This window comes from Haliaeetus leucocephalus, unplaced genomic scaffold (assembly GCF_000737465.1).
Source record: "Haliaeetus leucocephalus isolate CR32 unplaced genomic scaffold, Haliaeetus_leucocephalus-4.0 Scaffold161, whole genome shotgun sequence".
Taxonomy (NCBI): domain Eukaryota; kingdom Metazoa; phylum Chordata; class Aves; order Accipitriformes; family Accipitridae; genus Haliaeetus; species Haliaeetus leucocephalus.
This window is the reverse complement of record NW_010972597.1, coordinates 1,289,046-1,316,706: the sequence shown is the minus strand read 5'-3', so window position 1 is coordinate 1,316,706 and position 27,661 is coordinate 1,289,046. Positions and strand designations below refer to the sequence as shown.

The following is a 27,661-nucleotide window of genomic DNA, read 5'->3' as shown; positions in this document are numbered from 1 at the left end:
TTATGTGCAGCACCCTTTCCTCCTGCTGACATCTTCCAGCTGCAGGGCATTCTCTCTCTGCCTGTCTTCTTGCGCTGTCAGCAACCTGGAACAAGCAGCACAGATCAAGAACACAACCCAGTTACTGAGATCTTCCTGCCAAGGCATTTGGCTCTGCCCTTTGCTCCCCATTAGCCAGAGACATTTAGGATTGTAAAAAGTGACTGGCCCAACAACCGGGCTTCTCTGGAAGCTGGGCTAGATAAACAACACACAGAAAATGAGCATGAATTTCCAGGGAACAGGGAAAGAAACTGGACACATACAAGAGGGGACAGCATGGCTTAGTAGTCAGTGCACCAGACCAGGGCATGAACAGTCTGTGCCTTATTCCCAAGCTCCCGCATTGATGGCAGAATCCCGGACTGTTTGCTTCGCCTGTCTGGGTCATCTCAGGTAGCAGCATGGTAATAAAGAACGCTGAAGGCACATGCTATGGGAGACGTGATTTACCTAGCTAGTAAGTAAATCATCCCAGTTAATGAACAGATAAGTCCTGCTGTGAATTTAACAGAGATAATGCAGCAGGAGGTGAAGGGATAGAAGAAAACAAAAGGATATTTTTCTTGCAAGCTATCAAAGACTTTTTTCAAAACGACTTGGTTTTTTAAAAACTAAAAATCTTAGAGCAAACTTCTTTCAGCCTTACAAAGTGTCTTATCTTCCTTTAAAAATAATGCCACCAAAACACCACATTCTGTGTAATGCTTAATAACATAAGGAAGAAAAAACCCTTAGAGATGCATGCAGACTTCAAACTGAAAATGCCAACTTAAAATCTGGGATAGTACACAAGGTTTTTGTGATGAAATATTCAAATTAAACTCCCAATCTTTCAACAGCCATCTCTGCCAGACAAAGCTTTGCATGCAATAACATCCAGTCCACACTTGGTACTCTCCAGGCACAGAAGACAAGGACCTGGAGTCAGGGGGAAGAGCACATTGCTCCAGGTCTTTTTTGTGACATGGCAGAAAGTCAGCCTCTGACAACCCCCTCTTCTTGCCCATTCCCCAGGAGAGCCCACACCAATCACCTACAGCTGGGGAAATGTCCCAGGATAACTGTTCCTGTTCACTGACCTGGCCATGTGCAGCATGGGCTCCATGATGTTATAGCCAGTCATCGCGCTGCACTCGTAGAAGACAGCCTCGTATTCCTGCCAGAGAGCACAGCAAGCACCCACGTTGGCTGCCAGCTCTCCCCCACCATTCACCCACACCCCTGGGAGCTGGCCCACCCTCACCGCCGGGAACTCTGCTGAGAGCAGTTGGGGCCAGGAGGGTGGCTGTTACCACCCTGCTCCCCAACCCAGGAAAAGGAGATGCTTTTTCAGCATTGGGGGCCCAGCCAGAGTGTCCAAAAGGGAACACAGGGGGAGTTATTTGGGAAGAGAAAACAGCTGCCCAGGGTACTTGGATTCTCTTACCTTTGTGTTGCAGAGTCCAGAAGATGGGGAACACCTCTGACACCCTGCCTCCCCCCACCCAGGGGCCAAGGTACCAGTGGGCATGCAGACACAGGGAGTGAGGAAGGAGGCAGGATGATTTTGCAGAGCATGCATTAGGGGAGTCCTCAAATGGGAAAACAGCCATGCATGCTCCCCTCAGAAAGACTGAGCATCGCTGCAAGGAGACATCCAGCCTCAAGAGAAATACGTGAGTGTGCCACAAGGGCCATTGTCTGCCACATGCTGGCCACCACCTCATCCTCCCTGGAACCAGAGGGACTTCGGTATATGTTTACGTTGGAGAAACAGGGGGTGGGAAGGGAGAGGGAAGGTACCATACTGGGAAAGGGCTCCAAGAAGAGCTTCCTGCCAGCCAGGCTGCCCTGCTCACAGCTGGAGGGAGGCTGCAGAGCAGGTCGAGCAGCAGACCACAGTGTCACACCTTCGCCAGCCTTTCCCCCTCCACCTTGGGCACATTCCAGGTCTCTCTCTGCACAGCATCCATTTTATTTCCAAGCAGAAAGACCACAGCTCCATCCTCGATACCTTCCTGCAAAAGAAACAGAATAAAGCACCCTAGAGACTCAGCTGAGGGAGGGAAGTATCTTGGAGCAGATCCTGTTCCAGCTCATGAAAACAAGACCTTCAGTGGCAGCAGGATCAGGCCCTTTAGCCATTCCTCAAATAGCCTCAAGGATTTGTGGAAGGAAGCTTAAACTATGGGAATGTATTTCAAATGTTTGGTATGTACGGCTGGGATGTGGAAAGAGGGGAGACAGGACGTGAGTTCCTCTCTGGGAAATAACAAGCCTAAAGAAAAGCAGTTTGCCCCATAGGCTGTTGGGAATTTGACTTCAGGCAGAGCTTATTACTTATTAAGTTCAATAATTTTTGTGTGGTACTGTTTGCCTGTGCTGTCCTAAATTCAGCTACCCCTTGCTGAAAATCCACTGGCCAAGCAAGCTAAGCAACTTTCAACTCTTGTATAGGGTATCTGTAGGAACTGTTTTCCTAGGCAATTCCTGGAGCCCATTACCTTTGGTAAAATTCCCTCTAGTTCCACTGGCTCACTAGAACATCACCAGAGTAAGGACTGCAGAACGGGGCTCAAAGTTATTTCCAAACTTGACTGCCCTGGATGGCTTGCAGTACCTTAAGAGCTTCAAAGCAAGATAAATACTAAGATGGGGAAAGGACGAGAGATTATTAAAAGTTACAGATTTCAGGTGCTTTGATTTTCTGCATGCTCAGTTTAACCTTCCTGAAAGGAGCGTGATTTTCAGAGGCTGGGTAGTTTTGAAAATCTTAACCTTTGATCTTTTAGAGTCTAAAGAAATAGCTAAGTCATTAGTTGGGTTTTTTTTCCCCCCAACAGGCCTGTGCAAGTTAATAATATTAGAAACCTCCAACCTACGCTTATTCATTTCACTTAGATCTTGGTTTTTGAGACACGGCACAATCAAAACAAACCCACCCTTGACAACTGCCCTTCAGCTCTGAGTCACCTACACACAACTTATTTAAATTATACAGACAGGTATTGTTGTCTCCATCCTGATTTCAGCTGGGATAGAGTTAATTTTCTTTCTAGTAGCTTGTACAGTGTTATGTTTTGGATTTAGTAGAAGAATGTTGGTAACACACTGGTGTTATCAGTTGTTGCCAAGTAATGTTTAGTGTAAAGTCAAGGATTTTTCAGCTTCTCATGCCGAGCCAGCAAGAAGGCTGGAGGGGCACAAGGAGTTGGGAGGGGACACAGCCAGGGCAGCTGACCCAAACTGGCCAAAGAAGTATTCCATACCATGTGACATCATGTCCAGTATATAAACTGGGGGGAGTTGGCCTGGGGGGATTGCTGCTTGGGAACTAACTGGGCATTGGGAACTAACTGGGCATTGGTCAGCGAGTGGTGAGCAATTGCATTGTGCATCACTTGTTTTGTATATTCCGATCCTTTTATTATTATTGTCATTTTATTATTGTTATGATTATCATTATTAGTCTCTTCCTTTTTTTTCTATTAAACTGTCTTTATCTCAACCCACGAGTTTTACCTTTTTTTTCCCTGCTTCTCTCACCCATCCCATTGGGTGCAGGGGTGTAGTGAGTGAGCGGCTGCATAGTGCTTAGTTACCAGCTGGGGTTAAACCACGACAGTATCCCCAAGCAGATAAAAGCCACAGATGAATGCTTTTACTGAGAGTTTGGAAATAAAAAGCAGGGGGGCAGACTACAGTATTAATACACAGTCACCAACTAAGGAAAAAAACCAAACTGTTAAAGTTGAAGCAAGTGAAAAAAAAAAAAGCTATTCCTAATATTTCAGTCTTATCTCAAAGCAGAGTCAGGATGTGACTGTGCAAAGCAGTGTACATGCATGCTGCAGGTCTGAGCCTAAATGCACCAGGGCTGCCGTCTCCCTTTCCTGTGCATAGGCTGGGCACCAGGAGATCTCCTTGCCTGAGCACAGGTGTGACGTGACCATGTTTAGGAGACGTTGCCAATGCACATGGGCTGCTTACAAACACACACTACTGTTTTGGCAGGTCTCACTACCTTCTGCCATAGAAACAGCTCTCCCTCATTTAATGGGCTATCGCTGACTTTGGTATCTTCGACAAGAAGTCCCTGGTCCCAAATTGACTACCACAGGCAGTACCCATAGCATCGGCTTTGATAAGCCATCTTCCCAAAGTCAGTAGGACTTCCTGGGGCATCCGAGAATGTCGCTCCCAGACAGACTGTTGGAGCTGGTCTGGAGCAAGGCAGTGGCAGCACCAGTGTCAGAGCGCCGAGGCCCCGCTCTCACCTGGACGCTGCTCATCCAGTTCCGCACTGCCGTGAAGGAGCACTCGGCCGTAATGTCGTACATCACCAGAATCCCATCTGCCTTCCGGAAATACTGCTTGGTAATGCTCCGAAACCTGAGTCCAAATGAAACCAAAGGCACTCTCAAAACCATGGCTGTGTAATGACAAGAAACGGAATGGGATTATCTGTCTTTGAGCACAGGCTGTCTGCAAGGCCTGGCAGCCCCTGTGCGTGAGATGTGTCCCCTGGGGCTGGTGTGTACAGGCTGGTGACAGACAGGTCAGATCCTTGCACCTTTGAGGCAGGCCAGGCAGCCATGGGTAAGCAGGAATCTTTCCAAACGCATGGTGCTGAGAAAGCAGGAAGGAAGATGTTTGCAGGTCAGGAAGAAAGAAACAGAAGAATCTGTTTAGGTGTGACAGTGAGATAGGAAAAGGTAATTGCCTGTAAAAAAGGAAATGGGTGGAAAAAACCATGACCTTTCTCTGGAGTCTGGAAGAATCTGCAGACTAAGCTGTACCACAGTACAAACTAGGTGTGCATAATGTCTGCCCCAGTGCTACCAAAACAGCAATTAAGATCTCAGCATAAGTACAGTCTGTTTCCAGTTTTGAATCTATAAAGCAATGCCATCATTGCTTAGCAGTAGCAGTTAGACACAATTTTCAGGAGAAACTCCCACCAGACATCTACTTTGTCCTGTGGGTACCAGTTAGAACCACAGACTTGTATTTTGGGGATAAATTAAAACCAAACCAAAACAAAAACCAAAAACCAAACTGTAAAATCTGTAAGCAGTTTGTGACCGGGCCATGATACAACCACACTGATTGCAAACTGATGGAATTAAATGCAACACGAATACTGAGATCTCACTGGAGAGCTGTGTATTTCAGCCCTCCACAGGATAACAAGCTCTCCTATTCTATTAAAAGCCACGAAAACCCACAGCAAGTAGTGACCCTCCTGAACTCTTCAGATGATTGCCTGAAGCATGTTCTTTCTCACTGCAATAAGGGCATGACATTCTGGCAACTACCTAATTGAGAAAGCACAGACTTTATCCTTGGCAGTCAAGGTGCACCTCTGGAACTACAGCACAGGCTAGATGCTCTAGAAGAAACATCAAATGTAGCATGCACCGGTCTCAAGGAAGTTACCAAGGAGTTCTCCTTGCATGCTCCAAGGGGTTCCTCTATCTCTTCCATTGGATATTCACAGTTGGACACCTCCAGTTAGAAGTAATTAATATTTCTCTAGAAGTATGAAAAGTTTTTGCTTCTTCCCAGGTCTTCTATTCAGTATCAGCACTGAGCCAAGTTCTCTCTTGCAAGTCTAAGACCTGCTAATGCTGCAGGGGCCTACCCTAAAGGTCCTTCTGCAGAGACAATATCTTGAATTTAGGCTCTGGTGTAATCTGGCCTCAGTAAAATGCCACATTTCATGTCATAACAATTCCCCTTACTGCTCAGCTTCAGCACTGAAATAACCACAGGAGTTCTGTCAAAAATCATCATTTCTTCAGCATGAAGCCTGATTTTGGAAGAAATAGTTTGCTTTTCAATAGATATTCCTACATAGTACATTCCCACCAGGTCTGCACGGTCTAGCTGACTGAGGTAGACAGCATCATTACTCTGTTGGCACAGTTTAGGATTATAATATTCCCATGACCTCGACTGCCTCCTGAAGGCCTGGCCCCATAACATATTTAGCCCAAAATACCCAGTATTTATTTTTGCCAGGCTCTTGAGGTTAACAGCCCCCTTGAAATAGCTTTTCACCTTCAGCTTCAAAGTGCATCCTAAATAAAATCTAATTTACACAAAAGTAGTGGTGCGCCTTCACCTCTAGTAGCAGATGAGGGTTAAGTGTGTCCTCTACTACTCTGGTCCTCATCAACAGTGCTGGTAACATCTAGTGATGGCCCATGCTTTTGAAACTAGAGGCCTTCAAATGGAGAACCTATATTCACTGTCACAAAAAGCTACACTGCCCCTCTACCAAGGATTATCACTTCCATGAGTCTATCAGCAGAAGGAACAGTGGAAGGGGCCAATAACCTCACTGACAGAGTCTGGCAAGGTAGTTCAAATCACCTTCCCCACAGGTCAAGCTAATTCAGCTGACTTGGTCTGAATCAGATCTGGAAATGTTCACACACTCCTTTCCACCCTCTGAAGAGCAAGTAGTGGTGAGCAGCTGGGGACAGCAGTAGCACAACTGAATCCGAGAACAGGATATCTATCCAGAGCCTTCATTCCTGTCCTGATCTGGAGCCCTGTCCTGGAGCTTTTCCCAGAAGCAGGCTGATGCAGGAGAGCTTTGAGGGCTAGAGGAGCTTCGAACCCCACACCATACAGTGATTTATGGATAGACTACCTCAAGCCACAAGCTTGCAGGTCAGACATATGGAAAACTACTTTTCTGTCAGTCCTCAGAGCGATCTCCCTGGGCCCTGCTTCGCAGCCACAGCTTCTAGAAATCTCTGAAACAGAGCTTTGCTGCAGGTTCAGCACTGGAATAGCTGCTGTGACCTCTCTGGTCTTTCTGAAGCTAACAAATTTTCCCCAGAGACAGAAACCAGGTGCACACACTCTTTCCCTTTCCTCCTGCTTCCTACACTGAGCTTGGCAGTAGGGCATCCTCACAGAAACTGCTTACCTTTCTTGTCCAGCTGTATCCCACAGCTGTAAGGCAACCTGGGTGTTATCCACCATCAGACTCTTCACCTGGTAATCAATACCTGTCAGGAAGGTAACAATGATCGTAAGATAGGATGGGGAGAAAGCAGCTTGCTGTTGCAATGGCCAAGATCAACACTATTTAGTTCAGGAAAATTGCAAGATTGATTTGAAATTGGGAGAGAGACCATCTTTACCTTTAGTTGGGCTAAAATAGGGGCAAAAAGCAAGTGTGTAGGCTGACTTTCCCACTCCTCTTAGCCAGATGAGCCAGGAACCCTACTACTTACCGACAGTTGCATTGAGCTCAGCCAAGAACCTGTCGTAGCAGAAGCGGTGGATGAAGGAACTCTTCCCAACGCCAGAGTTCCCTACAAACACCACTTTAAAGATGCGGTCTGGGGAGCAGCTGGCTGGTTCCAGTACCTGGAGCTACAATGGAAGAAAGGGATGCAGTTTTGAAAAGCCCAGCTGCAGACTGTGCTTTGATTTAGGCATTGGACCCCTGCACTATAAACCTATGGAGCTGGGGTTAGATGGAAAGAGAGTCAGAAACCCTCAAGTCACTGGTAGCAGGTGTCTGAGGAAGAACCCCAAGTAATTAGACTCACCCTGGTTTCAGTGCCAACAGGCTGTCCTCTAGGAGGCAATGGAGCATCATCTAATCCATCTGCATTTTTTCTACAGTCAGCATCACCCTTCAAAGTCAGCTTCAACCACTCAGCATCTTCTGCCAATGACCATCTCTCCTTGTCTCTGCTCTTCTCTCTTAAGTTTGTGCCGCCTCCTTCTCCTGTCTTCAGCCATGTCCTGTTGCCTGGGAAGTATTTATAGTTCTTTCTGTTGGGTTCTTCCACTGCCACATCCACCAGGAAGGTGAAGGGAAGGTCCGCAGAGGCCAGTTGTCTGTATTAAATCCCACAGGCACCACAAATAGGGTGGGAGGGTAGGAGGTGAGGGGAAGAGGAGGAGGTTGCAAATTCCCAAAACAACCAATGCAATCCAATTAGTGCATATGCAGCACTTGCAGGAACTCTACTTCATACATACACTCCCCATACTCCCTGTGACTAAGGCATCGGCAGCACCCCTAGGGAAAGAGAGACCGCTCACCTAAGCTATGCTGTACTTATATGTGCCGACATGTATTTCATTAATTAAAAAAAATTCCCACCTTCTGGATTTTTCAAGGATTCTTTGCCTCCCACTTCCCCTAGTACTGAAAAATAAGGCAAAGCATACAAAAGTGGCAACAGGAAAAGCTTTTTTTAAAAACAAAACAAAACAAACCAAAAGAAGCAGCAACAAGCGCCCCTCTATTTTTGTTACCAAATACAACACACAGAAAAAAAGTAACAAAGGTTTCCAGGTCAGTGAAAAGGGCTTTGACTGCAGGCAGTAGGGCGAGGGCTGGCTGCTGGGCCCTGGGAGGCTGCATGCCGTGTGCGCGCCTGTTAGTGCCCTCTGCTGAAGGCTCACAGCCCTGCTCCAGGAAACCAGCACAGCACTTCCAAACACTGCTGTAGCAGTCTTACTGAGTTCAGGCAGCAGAAACCTGCCACAGGCGTGCAAATTGCAGTGAACGTGCTCACACAAGAGTCACTTTGCCTGGTGTTGGCTCTGCTCTGGCCTGCATCTACACCTGGCCCGAGGTAAGGGAGCCAGGACCCGAAAGACGTTTATTTTTTAAAGCTTCCAACCAGCCACACTACACTCTGAACGGCAAGAAATCCCCAGGACCCCTGCCCAAGCAGTGGTAGTGGGGAATAGGTGTTGCACTGACTGCCTACACAAGAGCAGGCTGACGCACTTTGTTCACTGGGGGTAGAGCTGATACAGCAAGTGGAGGAACGATGTTCAAAGGAACAGCTAGAATAACCGATTTAAACTACTGGAATCATTGCTGAGGGGCTAGGCAGCATCTTAGCTCTGCCTTGGCTTTCCATGGTTAAAGAACTAGATGAAGGGAATGAGAAGGCTTAGAACTCAACTGAAGGGCTTTATCCACCACAGGTATCTCCATTGCCTTCATTGGCCAACAGATTGCATTTGGAAGCAAATTACAGAGACCAGAGGCTTACTGCAGTCAACCTCTTCAGAAGGAGCACATCCCACCTCTCTCTGCAACATTTTCCTCTTGCTACTAGTGCAGGAATCAAGGCAACAACTCTCCTCTCTCACTCCTGCGAGTACAGCCCATCAGGACTGCAAAATTCACCTGCTGTCATGCCTACACTTTTTCCCTGAAAGGGAGCTCGTGTTCCTGGTTGTCTCCCCTGCATCTGCCCCAAATGCCAGCCCAGAACCAGGCCAGCTGGAACCTCTCCCCACTGAAAACAGACACATCCTCCCAGGCTCAGGCTCTGGGGAATGGCCCCCATCTCCCAGGGCTAGCAGGGGTTGCAACAATGAGGGGCTGAGTCTCAAAAGCTTCTTCGGGGGGACACACAAACACAAAACTTTCTGAACAGTGACTCCAGATCTAATGGACTTTATTCATGTTTCTCAAGCAATGTGGTGTGACACAGCACTGGGACAGAGATAGGACCAACAAATCCTTCTCCCCTTCTCACATCACCCTCACTGCCAGACTTCTCCACCTGTTAAGCCTTTCCAGTGGGTTTATGCCAGGAGCAGCTAGCAGAATCTTTGCAAGAAATAGCTGGGGAGGAGGATGGGAGAGCTTGGTTGTCTGATCCCATGGATAGCATGTCTGCCAGTCACACAGCCATTCTGCCTCAGACCTATCCAAGCAAACTCCCAGCCTGGGCTCTAGAATCAGCCCTGCTCCACAGTTCACCTGGTTTTCCATCAGTCCCCAAGCCCAGGAGCCTGAAGCTCAATTCTTAAATGCCACTACCAGAATTGCAAGAATTAAGGGCAAGTTGAAGCTGGAAGAAACTCTGAGCCTAGACCTATGTCTCTGGTTGGCACCAAGAGAAACTGGGAAGCAGGGGAACCTTCTGCAGAGACCTGGTAAAGAAACAGGGAAGCATGCCACCTTTAAAACTTGTTTGGGGCCAGCAGCTGCAGGGGAGATCCAGCTCCAAGCCAGGTCAGGGCTGGGCTGGTCTCCCCTGCCTCTCAGAGGAACTAGGGGTGCTGGTCACACAACTAGTTCGCAAGGGCTGATGCTTAATGCCAGCACAGTTCAGGCAAGCACGTGTACATGGATAGTGAAGCCACTGCACAGTCTGCATGTAGAGTGAAAAAAAGAAAAAAAAAAGGCCTTGGCCACGCAGACATCTTGGCCTACCCTGGCTGAAGGGGAGGCCTGGTGTGCCAGGTGAGCATCTGCGTAGGTGCAGAGGGAGATGGGCAGGATGAACCCACCTGGAGCTGGGCCCTCTGCTTGGGGCTTTCAGCTGCCAGAGAGAACACAAGCCTTATGCAATTCCTGCCCTCTCCCATGCCCCAGGGATATGGGCTCTGGCATAAGGCACCAGTGGACAGGATTTCTCCCCGAGAAGGAACTGGCACACTTGGGAGATGATCCAGTCATTTTTAAGGAGCTGCCTGACTGTCAGAGGCAGGCCTTTGGGATGCCCATCCCATGAACCCTCCCATAGCTTCTGATGGCATTTAGGTTTGCTCCCCCCCGCATTGCTGCATGTAGAAGCAGCCCAGAGGGGGACCACCCCCCTGTGGAAATCAGCTAACAGCATCCTCAGCTTCATACTGAGCCGATACCACCTGATGCCAAGAGGCAGCTAGAGCCACAGTCAAGCTGCACACTCCCCCCATGCTCCCACAACCAGCCAGCACCAAGGTGGGAGAACTAGACACAGGATGGAGCTTGACTGACAGGGTACTCCAGCAGGCACAGACGGACACCACAAGCACAACACAGACGCCCATCTAACCGTTTGACCGGCTTGTCGTCCAGCAGGTAACTGCCTAGCACTGAACCTTTCTTCAACAGGGGCTTTTTGCTCTGAGGCGCCTGGAAGTTGAAAAGAAAAGGGATGAAGAATGCATTTAGGACCCAGGAACCTCACCAGCCCCAGTTCAACCACTTGCCACCTCTGCAGACCACTTTGGGGAGGCAAGGCAAGGCTGGAGCCCTTGCAGCCCTGCACCATGCAGTGGTAGTTCCCCAGCAGCAGGCTTGAATAGAGGTGAGCACAGGGCTCGCTTTTCCCAGTTCAGCTCATGTCACTCATGCAAGAAGGCATCACTGTTGCTGCTTTCCCCTTTGCAACAAAATCCATCAAAAACAGTGGTGCCCCAAACTGAACCCTTCCTCTAGACAGCCAGAGCTTTTATTTCTGTGGCTTGTTCTCCACTTGGTCTCACAGCTGAATCTCTCTTTGCCCACCTGCCTTTTTATTATGCTGATGTTTTGTGGGACAGACCAATTGCCCCTTCCTTAGAAGGCACTAGTACCCCTCCTCTACTGGTACTCACCCAGAGCTGCACATGCACCATAGGAAAGGAAGACCACTGCACAAAGGACAATACACATGCTCTGCCTTACACGAACATCCCTCTCCATGCTTTCCTCCTACTTACGTCAGACTACACACTTCCTACAGCCAGTGTTGACCAGCTACCCAGAGAAGGAGAAAGCAGGACAACTCCTCTTGCAACCCTCTTCCCCCCATACATCTGATTTGTCATCCCCAGCAGAGTCAAATATGAGCAACTTGCGCAAGACCACATGGGAAATCCTGTGGCAGAGAGAGGACTGACCCGCCAGCTCCTCCAAATGCCATGCTAAAGCCTAGCTCCCCCTCACCCCCAAATGGACTGGCTAACTGCTATGGCTACACACACAAAACACAAAGGGAGAGACAGCATGGGAACGTACCCATCGCTTAGGTGCTGGGGGAAAGGGAGATGTACTCGTTCTGTAAGTCTGGAGATTTCTGCAACGTCCTCACAAGTTATTTCTGGGGGTAAAGGTGGGGAAAGAAGAGTTTGCAGCCTCCCCGATCTGCCTCTGGCAGCAGTTTTGAACTGACCAAACACCTGCAGGCAGCTCTGGACAGGCCTTCCTTCGTGTTCCCCACAGCCCAGAGGAGGACTACAAAGATTATTTCTTCAATAACCCCTGGCTTATTTTAAAAGTAAAAAAATTAAGAAGCTGCTCTGTTGACCAGAACTCCCAGGACACCTTTACCGTGATGCAGTCCTACAAAAGGAGATACTCTGGACTCCACAGAGGGCTTCACCCAACCAGGAACTTTGAGGGGGGGAAAAAAACAAACCCCAACATTTTTACATATAAAACAGGTGTTCAACAGAAGCTCCAGCCACAGAAACAATCCAGCACTGAGAGGCTCACAACTGTGGAGCACGTATCTTCCAAGGCAAAGGACCCCCAAGTGCATAGCGACCCTTCAGTCAACACTGATATCAGGCTGTAGTTCAGCCAGCCAGTGGTTCTCCAGCAGGGATGGAGGAGCAAGTTTTCAGGGTTTGAGCAGGTTCAGTCAAGGGCACTCTAGACACACAGAGACAAGGAGATTGTGTTACAGCCCACTGGAGCTGACTTGCAACCTTCAAGTCACCTGCAGAGCAAAGGGACACCCAGGCATTCTGCTCTGGCACTCCCCTACCTGGAGAGGAAACAGCCTGTGGAGTACGTACCTGGGTAAGAAAGGAGAAACAACGGGGCGTGTTTTGCCATTGGTTCTGCCATGCTTTATTGGCCTGCTAGGTTTGTGTAACATTTGGCTTTTCACCAGGGTGGTAAAGGGACAGACGTGACATCACAGCTGTACAATACACGATGGCAAGGATTCCACAACAACAGCACGTGTACAAGCATTCTGGATTGGAAAGATTCTGGTTTATCAGTGGAATAGGAAAAATTCTGGTTTATCAGTGAAATACAAATACGTGTCCAATGTAGTCAAAGTCCCAAAACACTCTTCATGATGACCAGACATGAAATTTGCTCTTGTCAACATACAGCATGCAAGCATAACTCCATAGCCAGATGGGTCACAGGTGTGAAACTGAACCTGCAACCCCTAGGTCTTAAAAGCACCTAGCAGTGATTTGCACACAGGCAGCAACAGCCACACATTGCTATCTGTGACCCAGCCACTGGGGCAAAACAGTGCCCCACAGTGCTGTGGGGCCAGGGTCTGCCTACCCTGGCAAGGCTGGAAACTCTTACGAAGAGCAAAGTATTAAGCTGGGCACTGAGAAGTGCAAAGGAGCAGTGGCTGGGTTGCTATCAGCCACATACAGCCCAGCTCCTCCTTCCAACCACTTCAAAATCTTTGCTATGAAAGAACCACTGTTCATCATACCTTCATTTCACAGAAATAACACAACTCTTCCCAGCACTAACAGAGGGTATTCAGGCCTTGGGTTTCTTTTTAGCCTGTAAAAACACTGACAGTCTCTGGCAGAGAGTGTGTCACACACTAGGGATTCCCATCAGAAGGCTGGACTCTCCTTTTTGCTGCTGCAGGGAACTATTGCTATATTCTCTCCCGCTTACAGTGGGACAGGCTGGACAGGAGATCTTCTGCAGGTGTATGATGATAGCAGCATCTCTGCAAGCCCTTGGAGCCCTGCTTTCCTGCACACTGAAACAAGAGTGGCCAACAAGATGTCCTGGCTGACAAAGTAAAAAACCTTCCTCCAATACAGGCTTCATCTGCCCAGCATGACACAGCCTTGCCAGATGAGCAATGGTGATAGAAGGATTTCACCCTGCTGCCCCATCCCTACTTCCAACACAGGGAGAAGACAGAAAGCGGCTCCTCTGTACTATGACTCTCTCTGCTAGGCTCTCTCTTAGGTTTACCTGCAACTGTCATGTTTCAGAGCAGCCCTGAGCAGGTCCTACTGGGGGAAAAGGAGAGGAGAATAGAGAAGCAGACAAGCTTTGCACACATAGAGGTACATACCTGAACTGTGGTCTCCACAAGCCACCCACCCCACCCACAGGAACCCAGAAGCTATGAAGCACTATGCATGAGAAGAGAACAAACCATTTTCTTTGGCTGCTTGCACTGGAATCTGCTACAGAGTGACTGTTTATTACTTCTCCAAGCTCTGGTGCACACACATATACTTGGCAGCTTTAAAAATTGAGGCAGGGGGGCTGGAATCTTCTTTCAGATTTCAGAAACACACACACAAAGGCACATGCACACACACCTTGCCTCCATCCAAAACAGTTACTGAAGTTATTTTATACAGCTGCTGCTGCACTTGGAGAAGAACTTCAGCCTCTCACCCAGCAGGGCATCTCATCCCCTATCTGGGCACAATCCCTGTGCTTCCTTCCACGCTCTCTTACACACCAGCCAGAAAGTCTCTCGCAGCCTACCACTGCCTGTCCTCACTGCAAGGCAGCTACTTACAGATGTTCAAGTGGGCCATGGTGGCAGAACAGGCAAAGACACGTGGTGGCATGGATGGGTCCAAGAAGAGCACAGAGCAGCCTTGCCAGTGACATTTGGGAACACAAAGACTTTTCCATGAAAAAATAGTAAGAATTAAAAAAAGATCACATATTCGTACTTATCTTGGAGACCAGGAAAAGCCAGAGATGGCGTTGACTGTTCCAGATGTCAGAGGCCCCCTGCTTTCTCCTAGCCCTCTGACACAAGGCTCACTGCTGCACCTCCACCCCAGCAGAGTTCACAGGAACGGGGAGCTGCCCCAGAGGAACATCTGAGAACATCTGCTACAAACTCAAGGGGTCAGAAAAACTCCAAAACCTTCCTGTGGCCCTCCAGCCCCAGTCAGCCAGCAGCACATCTGGGAATCCATCTTCTTCCTCACCACCCAGCTCCAGGGATGCATCCAGCTTCACTCCCCTCCTTGCATGTGCCCAGTGCCTGTCACGACACACAAACCCCACGTGTGCAGCAGGCAGCACCCACTGCAGCCATGCACGGGTCTGCGTGATTGTCACAAGCTAACGCGCCTTGGGTTAAACCCGGGCAGTTGGCAACAGCAACCAGCAGAGCTTGTCTCCAGCATGGGCAGAGAGATGCTGTGAAGTCTGTATTAAGCACCATGCCAGGCCTCATGAGCTCACGTCATTGTCACCCGTGGAAGTGACAGGCCCCCGAGTGGCGACAGCAACAGCAGCAGATGAAAGGAGGGTGGTTGGGAATTAGGATTTTCTTTCTTAGACTAACCAGCTTCTTGGCTTCACAAGCGTCTCGCTCATCTCGAAGTTTCTTGTTCATCTCTCTGCTCCAAAGGAAGACACAAGAGAGACACAATGAAGCACTTGTCAAAAATGAAGTAAAGACCAACATTTGAAATCTAGAACAGAAAGAGAGCTTGGGACACAGATAAAGATGTTATTTATTGTCAGACATGTTGGGACTTCCATGTATCCCAGCTCAGGTAATGGGCTCCACATGGTTCCCTTAGCCAGCAGGAAAGGCTAAATTCCTCCAGTGGAGGGATTACTTGCTGAAATAACACAGCCTGTACTCTGTACCAGAGCTGGCCAGATTGCAGAATTCTGTCTGGACCTAGAAAAACAAGCAGTGTCTGAGCACTGCTTCAATACACTCCCATAGCTTTCTGTGGGGAAAAAATGAGTACAGTGCTGAAACCTCAGCCCCTTACACGCACAAGAGCTCAGCATTTCCCCCCAGCCCTGTTCTTACCTGAGGAGCTCCAGCTGCCTAAGCAGACTTTGTTTCTCTTTCTGCATGTTCTTGGAGACTCTAAACACATCCCTGGGTGAAGGAGATTTTAAAAGGGGAAATAAGTTAATGGGAGAGGAAATACAAAGATCCCTTTCTCAGGGACACTCATGGTATTGCTCAAAGATAAGGGCCTGCCCTATGCTAGGAGGATTCGGAGGAAGCAGAACTGCTGCAGGATCTGGGATGGCTGGGTTGTACCCCAGCTCTCCTGTTCTCCTCCAGCGTGAGGGCAGGCTACCCCTTTTCTCCTTTCACATTCCAGTTTCCTCAGCTGCTAGAGGTGGGAAGGATGCTCAGTGCCATCTGGATCTGAAACATCCCAATGTTTAGCTACATATTATTAGATTAAGCCCAGAAACAGGAACACAAGTTATTAGAAGAGGATATGTAGGAACTTCATGGACGCAATGGTGAACTGGAAAATATATGTAGCAGAAGCCTTCTTTAGGCTGAGGAACATCTGCGGGTTTTTTTACACTGTTTTTCTAGCCAAATATCAATGAACATACTCATTTCCCACTAAGGCAGGTGGGAGGTAGCAGTATCACTCCCTGTTTAGGCCCATAAAACCACAGGGATGTTAATTCTTTTCCTCAAGAAGAGACAGGCAATCCCCTGATGAAACCAAGGCTTCTAATTAGAAATCCTTATTCTTTAACTACTTGCTACCCTTCGTTCTCTGCCTGGGTCCCTGCTCTGACACCCCCTTCCCTGTCCATTCCCACCTGTCCTTCTGCTCTTGCTCAAGCTGAGCCTCTTTCTGGAGCTTCTGTAATTGCCCCTTCACTGCTTCCAGCTCCCATTTGCTTTTCTCCAGCTCTTCCAGGAGGTTTTCATTCAGGTGCCGGAGCCTTTCATTCTGCACGCGGGTCTCCAGCTGCTCCGAGTTCAGCGCCTGTAGCTGATGTTCCAGCTGCAATGGGAGAAGAGGAGGGATTAAACATAGAGAGGAAGGGTTTTGTGCTACAATCATGCCTGTAAAAACAGGCTGAAAAAGCAGATGTAAACAACAAGGCAGAAAGGAGGTAAACACAACTTAGGTCTACAGGACCACCAGTGGCATTGAGAAGGTGAATTGGAAGCAATTATTTCTCCTCATGCCAGCACTGGGGAGCAAGCAATGCAATTAGTCAGGCATAGCTGAGGAAGTGCTTCAGGCAGCATGAGGAGCTTGCTGCTGTCAGGCATTGTAGAAATCAGTGTGCAAATGAGGGTCAAAGGAGGACTGGAAAAATTTGGGTGGAAGCAGGGGTGTGTCTGTCAGGACTTATTAAGCACAGTTTTTGAAATGCATCCTCTAGTTTGGGGGCTTTGTGAGCCCACGACAGCTGAAAGGGGGTATATCCAGGTGCTAGGGGTATCTCACACTACATCTGCAAAGTCAAGTGACTGGGTGGCCTTTACTACTGTTGGAGACAGGACCTCAGGCTAGAGATGTTGTTTAAAAGCCACTGGGGCACAGCTGCACTCTAGGCAGCACAAGACCCCAGCACAACTAAAAAGCCTGATTTGGGAAGTTCAAAGCCTGCTGTCATGTACTCAAGCAGTGATGCTATTCCTCACAAATGGCTGGCGTAGTCTGGGAGTCAAAGATAGATGCAGCAGTCAAACCCACCCATCTCTGAAGACAAGTAGAGCACTGCAAGAAGAATCGTACTGACACTTCAGTATCTAGCCAGTCATATCAGCTAACCAGGGCCCTCTGCTGAAGCTGGTGTTATGCAGAAATTGTGGCACCCATCTGAGAACTTACAGCCCCAAAATAAAATTATACAATCCATGCTCACAACCAGAGAGGAGTGGCAGGAACCAGTTCTGACCAGTGTAGGAGGTGGCAGAGTCAGCCTCCACATTTATACCTTCAGCTTGCCTTTTGTCTCAGCCTACCTTCTCTCCCTCTCAAAGGGAACGTAAAGCAGCACACTGTGGCAGAAGATAAAGTGTTTTTTTTTCTTGCTACCCTGCTCTCTGCCAGCACACGCCAGTACAACGCGTACAACAGCAGGGTGAACAGAGCTTTGAACAGGTTCTTTGAAACACAAGCCCCGCATCATTCCCCGCTGAGGCTACAAGCACAAGTCAGACCCAGCTTTGTCTGGAGACTTCCAGCCCTTTGTACATCAGGGAAAATTTGAGCATGACCATGTATGCTAGGCAGTGGAGTTGAGACTAAAAAACAGCAACCCCTGCCCACAGCCTTTGGATCTTTCAATAAGCCCAGGGATGGGCTTTAAGTAAAGCACACCTGCCCCTCCCTAAGAAATCTCTATCCCACACAACTCCCCCGTTTATGTTGTCTGTACTTGGAAGTGATACGGTAGAATAGTGCAATTACAATACTGGTCTTTTGCCACAAGAGGGACCCAATTATCCACATAGTTTAATACAAGCCTCAGAGTTAAGAGTATCAGAAATTACCATTCAAGTAAGAGTAAGTGTCCATGTAGCCCAGTACTCTGCCTTGACCCATAGGAAGAGGAGATGCTACCTAGGAGGAGCATGCCTGGACACCTAACTGTAGTCCATTCCCCTCATGCACACCCAGCATCTATGGTCCCTAGACTAGGGATGTTAGAGGTCACATCCTCGACTACTCCTTTTAATAAATATTTATGAGCCTGTTGTCCCTTTGTTTGTCCAATCTGTTTCTGAACTGCTGATACTGCCTGCCTCATATGGCAAAAAATCCAGCACTAATCTCTGTGTAAAGAAGTATGTTCTTCTTAATCAAATTCATACTGGTCTCACTGAGTGTCCCTCACCTCTGCTGTTGCAGGATTTAGGGATTAACAGTTCTATGTGGACTTTATCCACCACCTTCCTGAGTCTATAAAGCTCAGTTATATCTTCCCTCAGTCTCCTCCTCTCCAAAATCAAGTCTAAGCTTTCCTAGTTTCTCTTCTTAAGGCAGATATTCCATTTCCTTAATCATACTAGTTCTCTGTACCTTCTTACTCAAGAAGGACACAGTGGAGTTAGAGGAGACCAGAACTGCACACACTAATTGAGGCGCATCAAGGGCATGGGCAGCAGGAAAATTACATCCTCTATCTTATTCTCAGTATCCTTCCTGATGGCACCTAAGTTTTGCTGGCTTTTCCAGCTGCAGCACAATGAGCTGATGATTTCAGAGAAGTGCTGTTTCATCCACATCACAGCTAGGTACCCAACTTGGATACCCCCAGCAGCCAGCATCTTACAGGTACCTCCCATGACTTGTTTCTGTGGGGATCATGTCTCAGTTCTTCAGACAAAAAGGAAAAAGACACCCAGAATGGACCATCCCATACAAATGTCCATGCCAGGGACGGCAGGCTTCAGGAAAATTTCTGCTTTGATCTTTTCTGTAACTGATTAATCAGTATGTCATTAGGTGCTGAAATACAAATATACAGTACGGACCGCTCTAAGCATCACAGAATTGTTGACTCTCGGTTATTTTGGAACAGACAGAAAACACAAACTAGAGAAATTTGGCTCTTGTACATCCATACGCAGCTTTCTTACACACCACAAAAGGTTCCAAACTCACAACTTCCAAATTTTTACCCCATCTTCCTTGACAAATACCTATTGTACAACTGATAGGACGATTGCGCCAAGAGAAAACAAAGCCCATAAGAAAATGCATGGACAAAACATTCACAGGAAGACATTACAGTTGAAGACAAACCAATCACTTCAACACCTTCCAAGACAGGAGAGAACTAGTCTAGCTAGTCCCAGATTAGCTAGTACCAACCCTCAGCAGATGAAAACCATTCTCAGTCAGAAAAGGCCTTAGCAGAAAGACAGTAGAAGGGCAAGTGCTTCTTTAGAAAGGATTTGGGTCCTGTTACCTTCTTCTGGCAGCAGAGGATTTTCTCCAGCTCCTGCTCTTTGCTGTTTAGTTCCTTCTGGAGCAGGTTACTCCTGTCATGTCTCAGTGCTTCCTGCAGAGGTAAAGACACACAGCTGTGCATACAACACCCAGCATGGTAAGAGCTTTTTCCTTAGCCAGATGAGCCACCACCTCTCCTTCAGACCAGAGAAAGTTTGACTTCAGCCAAGAGAGATGAGGTACCTGGCAGATCAGCCTCTCTCTTTCTGCTTTGATCTGTTGCTCCATTTCTTCATAAAGACACCTCACTGCTTGGTCATGGTCTGTCTCCTTCCTACAAAAGGCAGGGTGCACACAGGTCAGGAGAGAGAAAGAATACAGAAAGGAAACAGGAAAGGAGGGTGGAAACAGATCCCCCTAAGAGCTGTGTGGCATTGAGTGGGATTTTAACCAGACCAAAACAAACCCATGGGGATCAGATCAAGATAAAGAGTCATTTTATTACAGCAAGAAAAATCTCTGTGCCCTGTAACTCTGTCTCTCCTTGCATTCGAGGCAGCATCCAAGCATCAGCGGGTTCCTGACAGCAAATGGCCACGATGTTCTCCTTACCGCTTCAATGCCTGTTCCATAGACTCCTTCTCATGATTCACCTCCCTTATGTACGATGAAACACGCAACAGAAACTCTTCGAAACTGGATAAGAGCTCTGGACGCTCCTTTCGTAGCCGAGCCCAGAGCTCCCGAATCTCGTGCGGACTGGAGCAAGCATACAAGAAACAAGGAAAGCAAATGAGTTTCTGTGTCATCTTATGGACTGTTATTCAAACTCCAACATGCACTTGGGACAGACAAACTGCACTTCTCTTGTGACGACCTCCATTACACCATCATAGCAAAGAGGGAAGTTGGACAGTGATGGAGCATGCATGTGGAGTGAGATCTACTGCGAGGTTAAAATAAAGGAAGTCATCTGAAAGAGAAAAGTCATCTAGGAAGCTAACCTGGAATGATTATTTTTTCAGGTATTCACCAGTAACGCATTTGGTGTCTAAACCAAGACTCAAAGAGATGAACACTCCGCAAATTTGCTGTGAGCTATGGTCAAGCAGCAAACTGTTATAGCCCAGGGATTTTAGCACATGTCACATAGGTGTTTTTCTCACACCAGGACTGTACTGGTGGATGCTACTGTCCTTCTTATTTATTTATTTTACAGGTTTGGAAACAGAGGCACACAAAAAAGCAGCAAATTTCCCCAGGTGTCACATCAGGATAATAATGTAAGAAGCCCTGGAAACCCAGTCTTCTTTTTCCGAACCTGCAATGATTTTGCAAACACTGTTTTGGCACTTAATTCATTGCAACTTGAACACAGCACTTATAAACTTACTCTTTCCCAAAGAGTCTTTAAACCTGCAGATATCAATTCTTTTTATGGAAGAGCTTTTTATTATTTTTTTTCTTTTTTTACATCCATGATGTACTTTGGAGGGACTGCCTTGAAATATACAGAATAATTATACCTATAGACATTATCCAAATATTTTTCTTTGTCAGTGTATTTGTCTCCCTTAATATTCTTTGTGAAAAAGCAAACAAAAAAACCCAACCAAAAAGCTTGATTACCCCTGCTACCATTGCACAATAGCTTCCTTTTTCTGTCCCAAGTTGAAAAAGTTATTAGCACTTCATCAAAACATTGTGTTTTAGATAAAAGAACATATTGAGTCCCGTTAATAAATAAACCCATTTCTTTCTAGCAAAAACAGTGAAGATAGTTCAGGTTCCTGCTCCAACCCCAATTAGCTTCTGTTTTATATTACTTCTTTACAACAGCTGGCTTGGCACAAAGGCATGACATGAAGTAGCTACTGAACTCATTGCATAAAACTGCAAGTTAGCGGTCAAAATAAAACACAGGATAATTCCACTTTAAGACCTGATGCTTCTCAAAGCAGAGTTATAAACAGCAGAGACTGTTTTTCCAGAACAGTAATATGGCCTTTCACAGTGTCAGCCCATTATTTGAGGCATAACAGCTTTCCAGAATTTTTCAGGACAGAATTTGTTTAGCATTAAAAGAAACATGCAGGTGCTTTGCATCACAATGCAAATGAGACAAAAAAATCTGTTTCATGACAGACGCAGCTCTGAAAGCAGCAAACTCCTTCACTGTAAGCTTCTGTCTCCAATCCTGTTTGCCTCCTGCCCCTACCTGGGCTGCTCCCTGCAAATTGGCAACACTGTTGGACTACAATGCCTGAAAAAAAGAGCTGCCACAGATGCAGTTGGGCACCCCAGCCCCAGCACATGTGCATCAGTAAGAACCTGCTATGCATAATGCTTCACTTGGGAAGGCCCTAAAAAATGACTGGATGACACTGGGGCCAGCAGACTCTACTGGGGCCACATGCAAGGGCATTAATATTAAGTTTCAAGCCTGTCCTGGTTTCAGCTGGGATAGAGTTAATTGTCTTCCTAGCAGCTGGTATGGTGCTATGTTTTGAATTCAGTATGAGAAGAATGTTGATAACGCTGATGTTTTCAGTTGTTGCTCGGTAGTGTTTAGACGGTAGTCAAGGATTTTTCAGCTTCTCATGCCCAGCCAGCAAGAAGGCTGGAGGGGCACAAGAAGTTGGCACAGGACACAGACAGGGCAGCTGATCCAAAGTGGCCAACAGGGTATTCCATACCATGTGACATCATGCCTAGTATAGGAACTGGGGGAAGCGGGGGTGGGGGGATCGAGGCTTGGAGACTAACTGGGCGTCGATTGGCAGGGGGGGAGCAATTCCACTGTGCATCATTTGTATATTCCAGTCCTTTTATTATTACTGCTGTCATTTTATTAGTGTTACCATTATCATTATTAGTTTCTTCTTTTCAGTTCTATTAAACCGTTCTTATCTCAACCCATGAGTTTTACTTCTTTTCCTGATTTTCTCCCCCATCCCACTGGGGGATGAGTGAGTGGCTGTGTGGTGCTTAGTTGCTGGCTGAGGTTAAACCATGACAAAGGCTCAGGTGCCCAGTTTAGCCCTTCACACTCTTCAAGATCAGCCCAGTCCCAAGCAGCCCCTTGAGCACAGATCTTTCACAGAGAGTCTTAGAACTAAGATTGTCTGAACATATGTGAACAGTCACACACCATTTTGGAACAGACTGTTACACTTTACAGCTGTGGTATGAACTCTAGTTTGGGAAACTCTTTGCAAAAAGCACTGTACTAAAAGTAATTTGTAACTGATGAGAAAACCCAGACTTCATTGCATTTGTTATCAGGCATATGAAAACCCAAGACAGCAGTACTGAAAGCCCAAGTAGTGTTTTCAGAGAGCAAACAGCTCAGTTCACCTCTTTGGTCTTTGTTGGTACTTTGAAGTTTTGGCATTGCAAGATCAAAACGGGGTAGAAATAATGCCATGAAACATCACTACTTACTCTTCAAACATTTGGGCTGCTCCAAGCTGCTCCATCATAGAACAGAATCGTTTCTCTTCATCATCATCTGTGGGGTCCAAGTCATCTGACCAGCCTGACTCAAAGGTCTCCTCGTGTCTGGAGTGATCCATTCTCCCAGCCCCTTGACACAATTCAATCCTTATTAACTTTCCTGGTGGAAGGAGAAGGGAAGAAGGAGAATAAAGAAAGTAAAATTGGATGTCATTTAATAAGCTATTTAAATGGCAGCCCAACAGACCTGCATGAGAAGCTGTCTGCACGCTGCTGTTGTAGAGTGCAGCTCCTGGTCAGTAAAGAGCCTCCGTTCTGACATCCTGAGTGATGTCATTGTCCAGTCTGCAATGCTGGGACTGAAACTAGCTCCCAGCCCAACAACAGGCTGTTAGGGCTCTGCTAACATCTGCGTGAAGATGATCTGCCACCCACGGCCTTGGATTCTCAGCATGTGAAGCATGCGGCATTAGGTCACTTTGCTCCCATGGAGCCGTGCTGTGGGTTCAGTTGCCAATGATCCCACAAGCTCCCTCTGGGACTGCAAGCTCGGCACTGAAAAGCACTATGCCTCAATTGCCCAGCTTGAAAAAAGCGAGGAGGAGATCATTACCCCTCCGTTCTCCTGTGCTACGTCTGTTCTGATTCAAGTCCTACAGGACAAGGACCACCTCTTGCTAGGATTGTGTAGAGTGCCTGAACAAAATGAACTTACCCTCTGAGCATGCCCTCCTGCCCCATCCCACGTACAGATGGCTCCCAGCTATCTGGATCCTGTTTCATGCTGAGACACTAATGCCATGAGAACTTCATGCTATGCAAGGCATGTGACAAATATTGGTCCTGGGAACAAATTCTTCTCAAAGAAACAAATCAAGCAATCCTATCCAAAATGCAGACCTACATCCTGTATACAGAGGTCAGACGTCATTCAGCAGCTACTCTTCCTTTCCAAAACATATCTGCTTGGTTCAAAAGGCAGAAATGACATCCCAAGCACAAGGCCAGGAGCCAAGGATGTTCAGAGCACAGATGAGAACATGAAGCTGCTCTAAGGGGAAAAATATCCACTATTTGTGTACCTCTAGTGACTTAACTCCACCACTTTTTAGCTCCATGTGTCCAGAATCTAGCCACTTCTCTCCCGCTCTTAAAATGTGCTGTAAAAAAAACCTGCAGCGTGGAGATACAGGCAGTGAGGCTCACACAGTTAATTAAGGAGACGGACTTAGGTTAGGCATTTTGGATGTCTGCTTTAAAGAAAGAGTCATTATGTCTCATTATTTCTCTTTTACAGATGGGAAAATTGAGGTAAAGAATGATTGTTTTGACATCCTAGAAGGATCTCAGATTGCTTTAAATTGAACAATTTAAATGTATGCTCTTTAATCAGTTGTGCAGATGCACCCTGTAACCTCTCAGAGGCCATGCAAAGAGCCCTCCCAAGAAGCAGACTTGATTGAAGCTTGAACCGCTTTGCTTGATTTCCACCCTGCACACTCCAGAAGGAAGACAGCAATTTGCCAGGCCAAACTCTTGAGTTAGGGGCAAAGTCTGAAAAAGATTTCAGTGAAGCCAGACACAAAGAACGACCATAAAGAAAAGAAATGCAGAATTAAGTGTTTTGCCTAGACTGGAGCAAGTCCCATGGAGCCAGGCTGCCAACACAGAGTGGTACCTGACAACTGGTGGCTGACACACAGAGAAATCTTGACTACCTCTACCAGCAATGACACTGAGGCAGGTACCCTCATGATGTCCATCTATGGCTATGGCTGGGACAAAGGCCTCAAACAATGAGATTTGGGAATAACCAAGTCATAACACAGAGGGCACTGTGGATGCCAGTGTCCAAGTGGTGCCCGTTCACCTTCTACACGGCGCTGGACAGGAAAGCCCATACTCCCAAGATGACTCTGGTTTCTGGCAAAGGCACCAGAACCAGCCAACAGGGATTGACCCCTGCAGGCATGGGCACAAGGCAGAAACAGGCATAATCAGCAGGCACTCAATGGGTTAAGGCATTCCCTGAACAGGCTGGCCCAAGACACAGCTTTCCATGTTTATTCCTAGGAAATCTTTACAGCTTCTCCCTTCAGGGGTGGCTGTTTCTGGCCATTCAAATCGAAGCACCAAAAAGGGCCACCCCCCCACCCACAAAAGTTATTAGTGCTATGGTCTTTCCTCCTCCTTAACATCCCTGTCACTGCTTGTGCTGCTGGATGATGACTCTGGTATAGGATTAGCATTCTCTAGTGTTTGGAAAAGACAACAGCAAGAGGAGAACAAAAGCTCATTTGCCAGTGTGCTAGCCTACTAACAGGACTCCTACTAACATCCTTGAACAGCACAGCTACTGGCTGGAGAGAGTTGCCAAGAGGCATATTTTTGTCCCCTCATGCAATGAGGGTCCTTATCCAGATGAACAACTGTGGATCACATAGCCTGATACAGGCTACAGTTATGTACCATCTCCACTAGGAGATGTTCAGAAGCTGGCTCTACCAAGTAGGCAGGTAACAGCTGTGGAAGAAGGCAACACAAAGCCTCAGGAAGGGTGATAGCAGTATTACACACACACCTTCTCCAGTGATACTCACGTAAGCATGGGGCATTACCCTGCATACCTGGTACAGCTTCAGCAGAACCACTGCACTTTCTTACCAACATAAAACATCATGTCACAGGTGGGCTTTTTCCTTCCTCTGCCTCTGTGCAGTTCTTACCTAGTCCCATGCTGAACTCCACAGGCGTCAGGTATCCATTATTGTTCTGTTCCAAGCTGTCAAAAACAGTCTCCAGCTGCTCAAGGGTTAGAGGGAGTTCGCTCTGGAGCCGCTGCAAAGACAAAAGAACAAACAAAATTAAGGCACGACTCAAGTCTTCCCTGTGACTAGCTCCTGTCCCTGCCATCCTCAGCTTTGGCCCACAGCGATGTGCCCTTTCACCACTGCATCCTGGCTGGGATGCAACAGTCTGCCAGTACAGCTGAGTGATGACACAAATACCCGTTTGGACTCACTGATACAGCGACACTTTCCATTACTGGGTGATTCAACCAGGACTGCAGAGAGGGAACTTCGGGTCATTTTGTTTGGCAGGAGCTCAACCTTCTTCCTCCCCCGCTTCAGAACCACTGCTTCTAGTTCACTGCCTGCCTCCCTCCACCCCTGCCCAAAGGTGGCTGCCCCCTGGGGCACTGCCAGCCTCCTGTGACCACTGCTGCTCCCAAGAGAGCTCTCTGTCAGCACACCAGGTACCAACTCCAGCTCTTTGGCCAGAGACAGAGGACAGACTTGTGGGTGTCTGGATTCAGTTCCCAGCTCTTGCAGGAAAACTTACAGATCATAAACAAAATGTTCAGTCCATAACAGAGAGCTAGCTTTCTTCTGTCATCTTCTGCCTGTTGAGACCGTATCATTATCCCCCCAACACAGATAAGGAGCAGAGAGATTTCCCTTCATAATACATGTGCAGAGCACCTAGTGTGAAATGGCACCCAAAGAAGCTTTCAAACAACAAGAGGTATAGGCTAAACCCTCATTACTGTCTGTTAAACGTGCAGCTTTAGATAAAAGCTTAATAAATATTTATTAATGTAACTATATAGAATTAGGCATCACACAACCCAAAACAAAGTGAGTCAATAATTAAACCAGCATGGACCTGCCAAGTGTTAATTATAGATGGAGGGAGAGATGGGACAGGAGAAAAACAATCCACATGTAACCTTCCTGATAAACCATTAAAACAAAACTCACAAAGAACTATAGATATTCTGTTAACAAATACTGTTTTTAACAGAAGCAGCAAACCACATTTTTCTAGAGCAAAGTTGTAATTCAGGCCTAAAGTGAGTTTTTGAGATCAAGCTATAGCTATGATGAAGACAAAAAAAAGTTATACAGCTTTTTTTGTTAAGAGGTTGGTGGATTTTTTTTGTTGTTGATTGTATGGTTTTTGGGGGGTGTTCTTCTTTTACTTTTTTTTTTTAATTAAACCAAAGATTTTTTTTTCCCCCCAGATTTCCCATCCACTGCATGCTTAATGTTTGTAGGAACTGTTGCAAACTTTTTGATTTTATGCATTCCTTAAAAATTTGGAATTGCAGGCTCACTTGTCCCAGGAATTCCCTTGAGGTCCAAGGCCCTCCTGGGATTTTCAGTTCCTAGCAGCTGGCTGTGGCAGAGTTTGGCTCCCAGATATCTGAATGAGATAGAGCCCATGTGTACACCCCACACGTGCCGAAAGTAAAGACATGCCATATTCTCCCCTCTTCTGCCACCCATGACTTTACAGCTCCTCCCAGAAAAGGGGAAGGCCTTTTTCCCTCACCTGCATGTCCACCTTGGTGATAAAACCCTTCTCGTCCTTGTCACACAGCTGGAAGAGCTCCCTTGCCTTCTCGAGCATCTCCACCTGCACATCTTCCAGTTTGCTCATTTGGTTGGAAGGAGAAGCACCAGGAGCCACCCCATCCTCCTCATCCCCTTCCGCTTCTCCTTCCCAGCGGACATACCCCAAGAGCGCTCCCCTCTGGTTCTCCATCTTCTCAAAGTCTTTTCCCCCAGGGCAGGGGCAAACAGAAGAGCTGCAGGGCAGGAAACAAAGAAACCCCAGTCAAACATGACCCTCCACTTCCACCCCACACATCTAGTTACATGCCTTGTTGGTTTGAAAGAACAAGATTCAGCATCCATATCTGGACTAGATGACCTTTAAAAGGTCCCTTCCAACCCAAACTATTCTATGATTCTATGAT

The 27,661-nt window shown here is 47.2% G+C and overlaps 1 protein-coding gene across 1 annotated transcript; it reads right to left on the bottom strand.

Moving 5' to 3' along the window:
* On the bottom strand, window positions 1–27,447 carry CRACR2B (calcium release activated channel regulator 2B). The gene is made up of 17 exons (XM_010562565.1): window positions 27,235–27,447; window positions 25,626–25,737; window positions 22,888–23,059; window positions 20,056–20,202; window positions 19,687–19,777; window positions 19,463–19,555; window positions 16,349–16,536; window positions 15,582–15,653; window positions 15,099–15,153; window positions 10,848–10,927; window positions 7,596–7,890; window positions 7,275–7,416; window positions 6,965–7,046; window positions 4,299–4,413; window positions 1,932–2,039; window positions 1,122–1,198; window positions 1–85 (listed from the first exon to the last, which is right to left on the bottom strand). Exons 1-17 carry the CDS (start codon window positions 27,445–27,447, stop codon window positions 1–3), a joined length of 2,127 nt encoding a protein of 708 aa, XP_010560867.1.
* Between the last annotated feature and the right edge of the window lie 214 nt (window positions 27,448–27,661).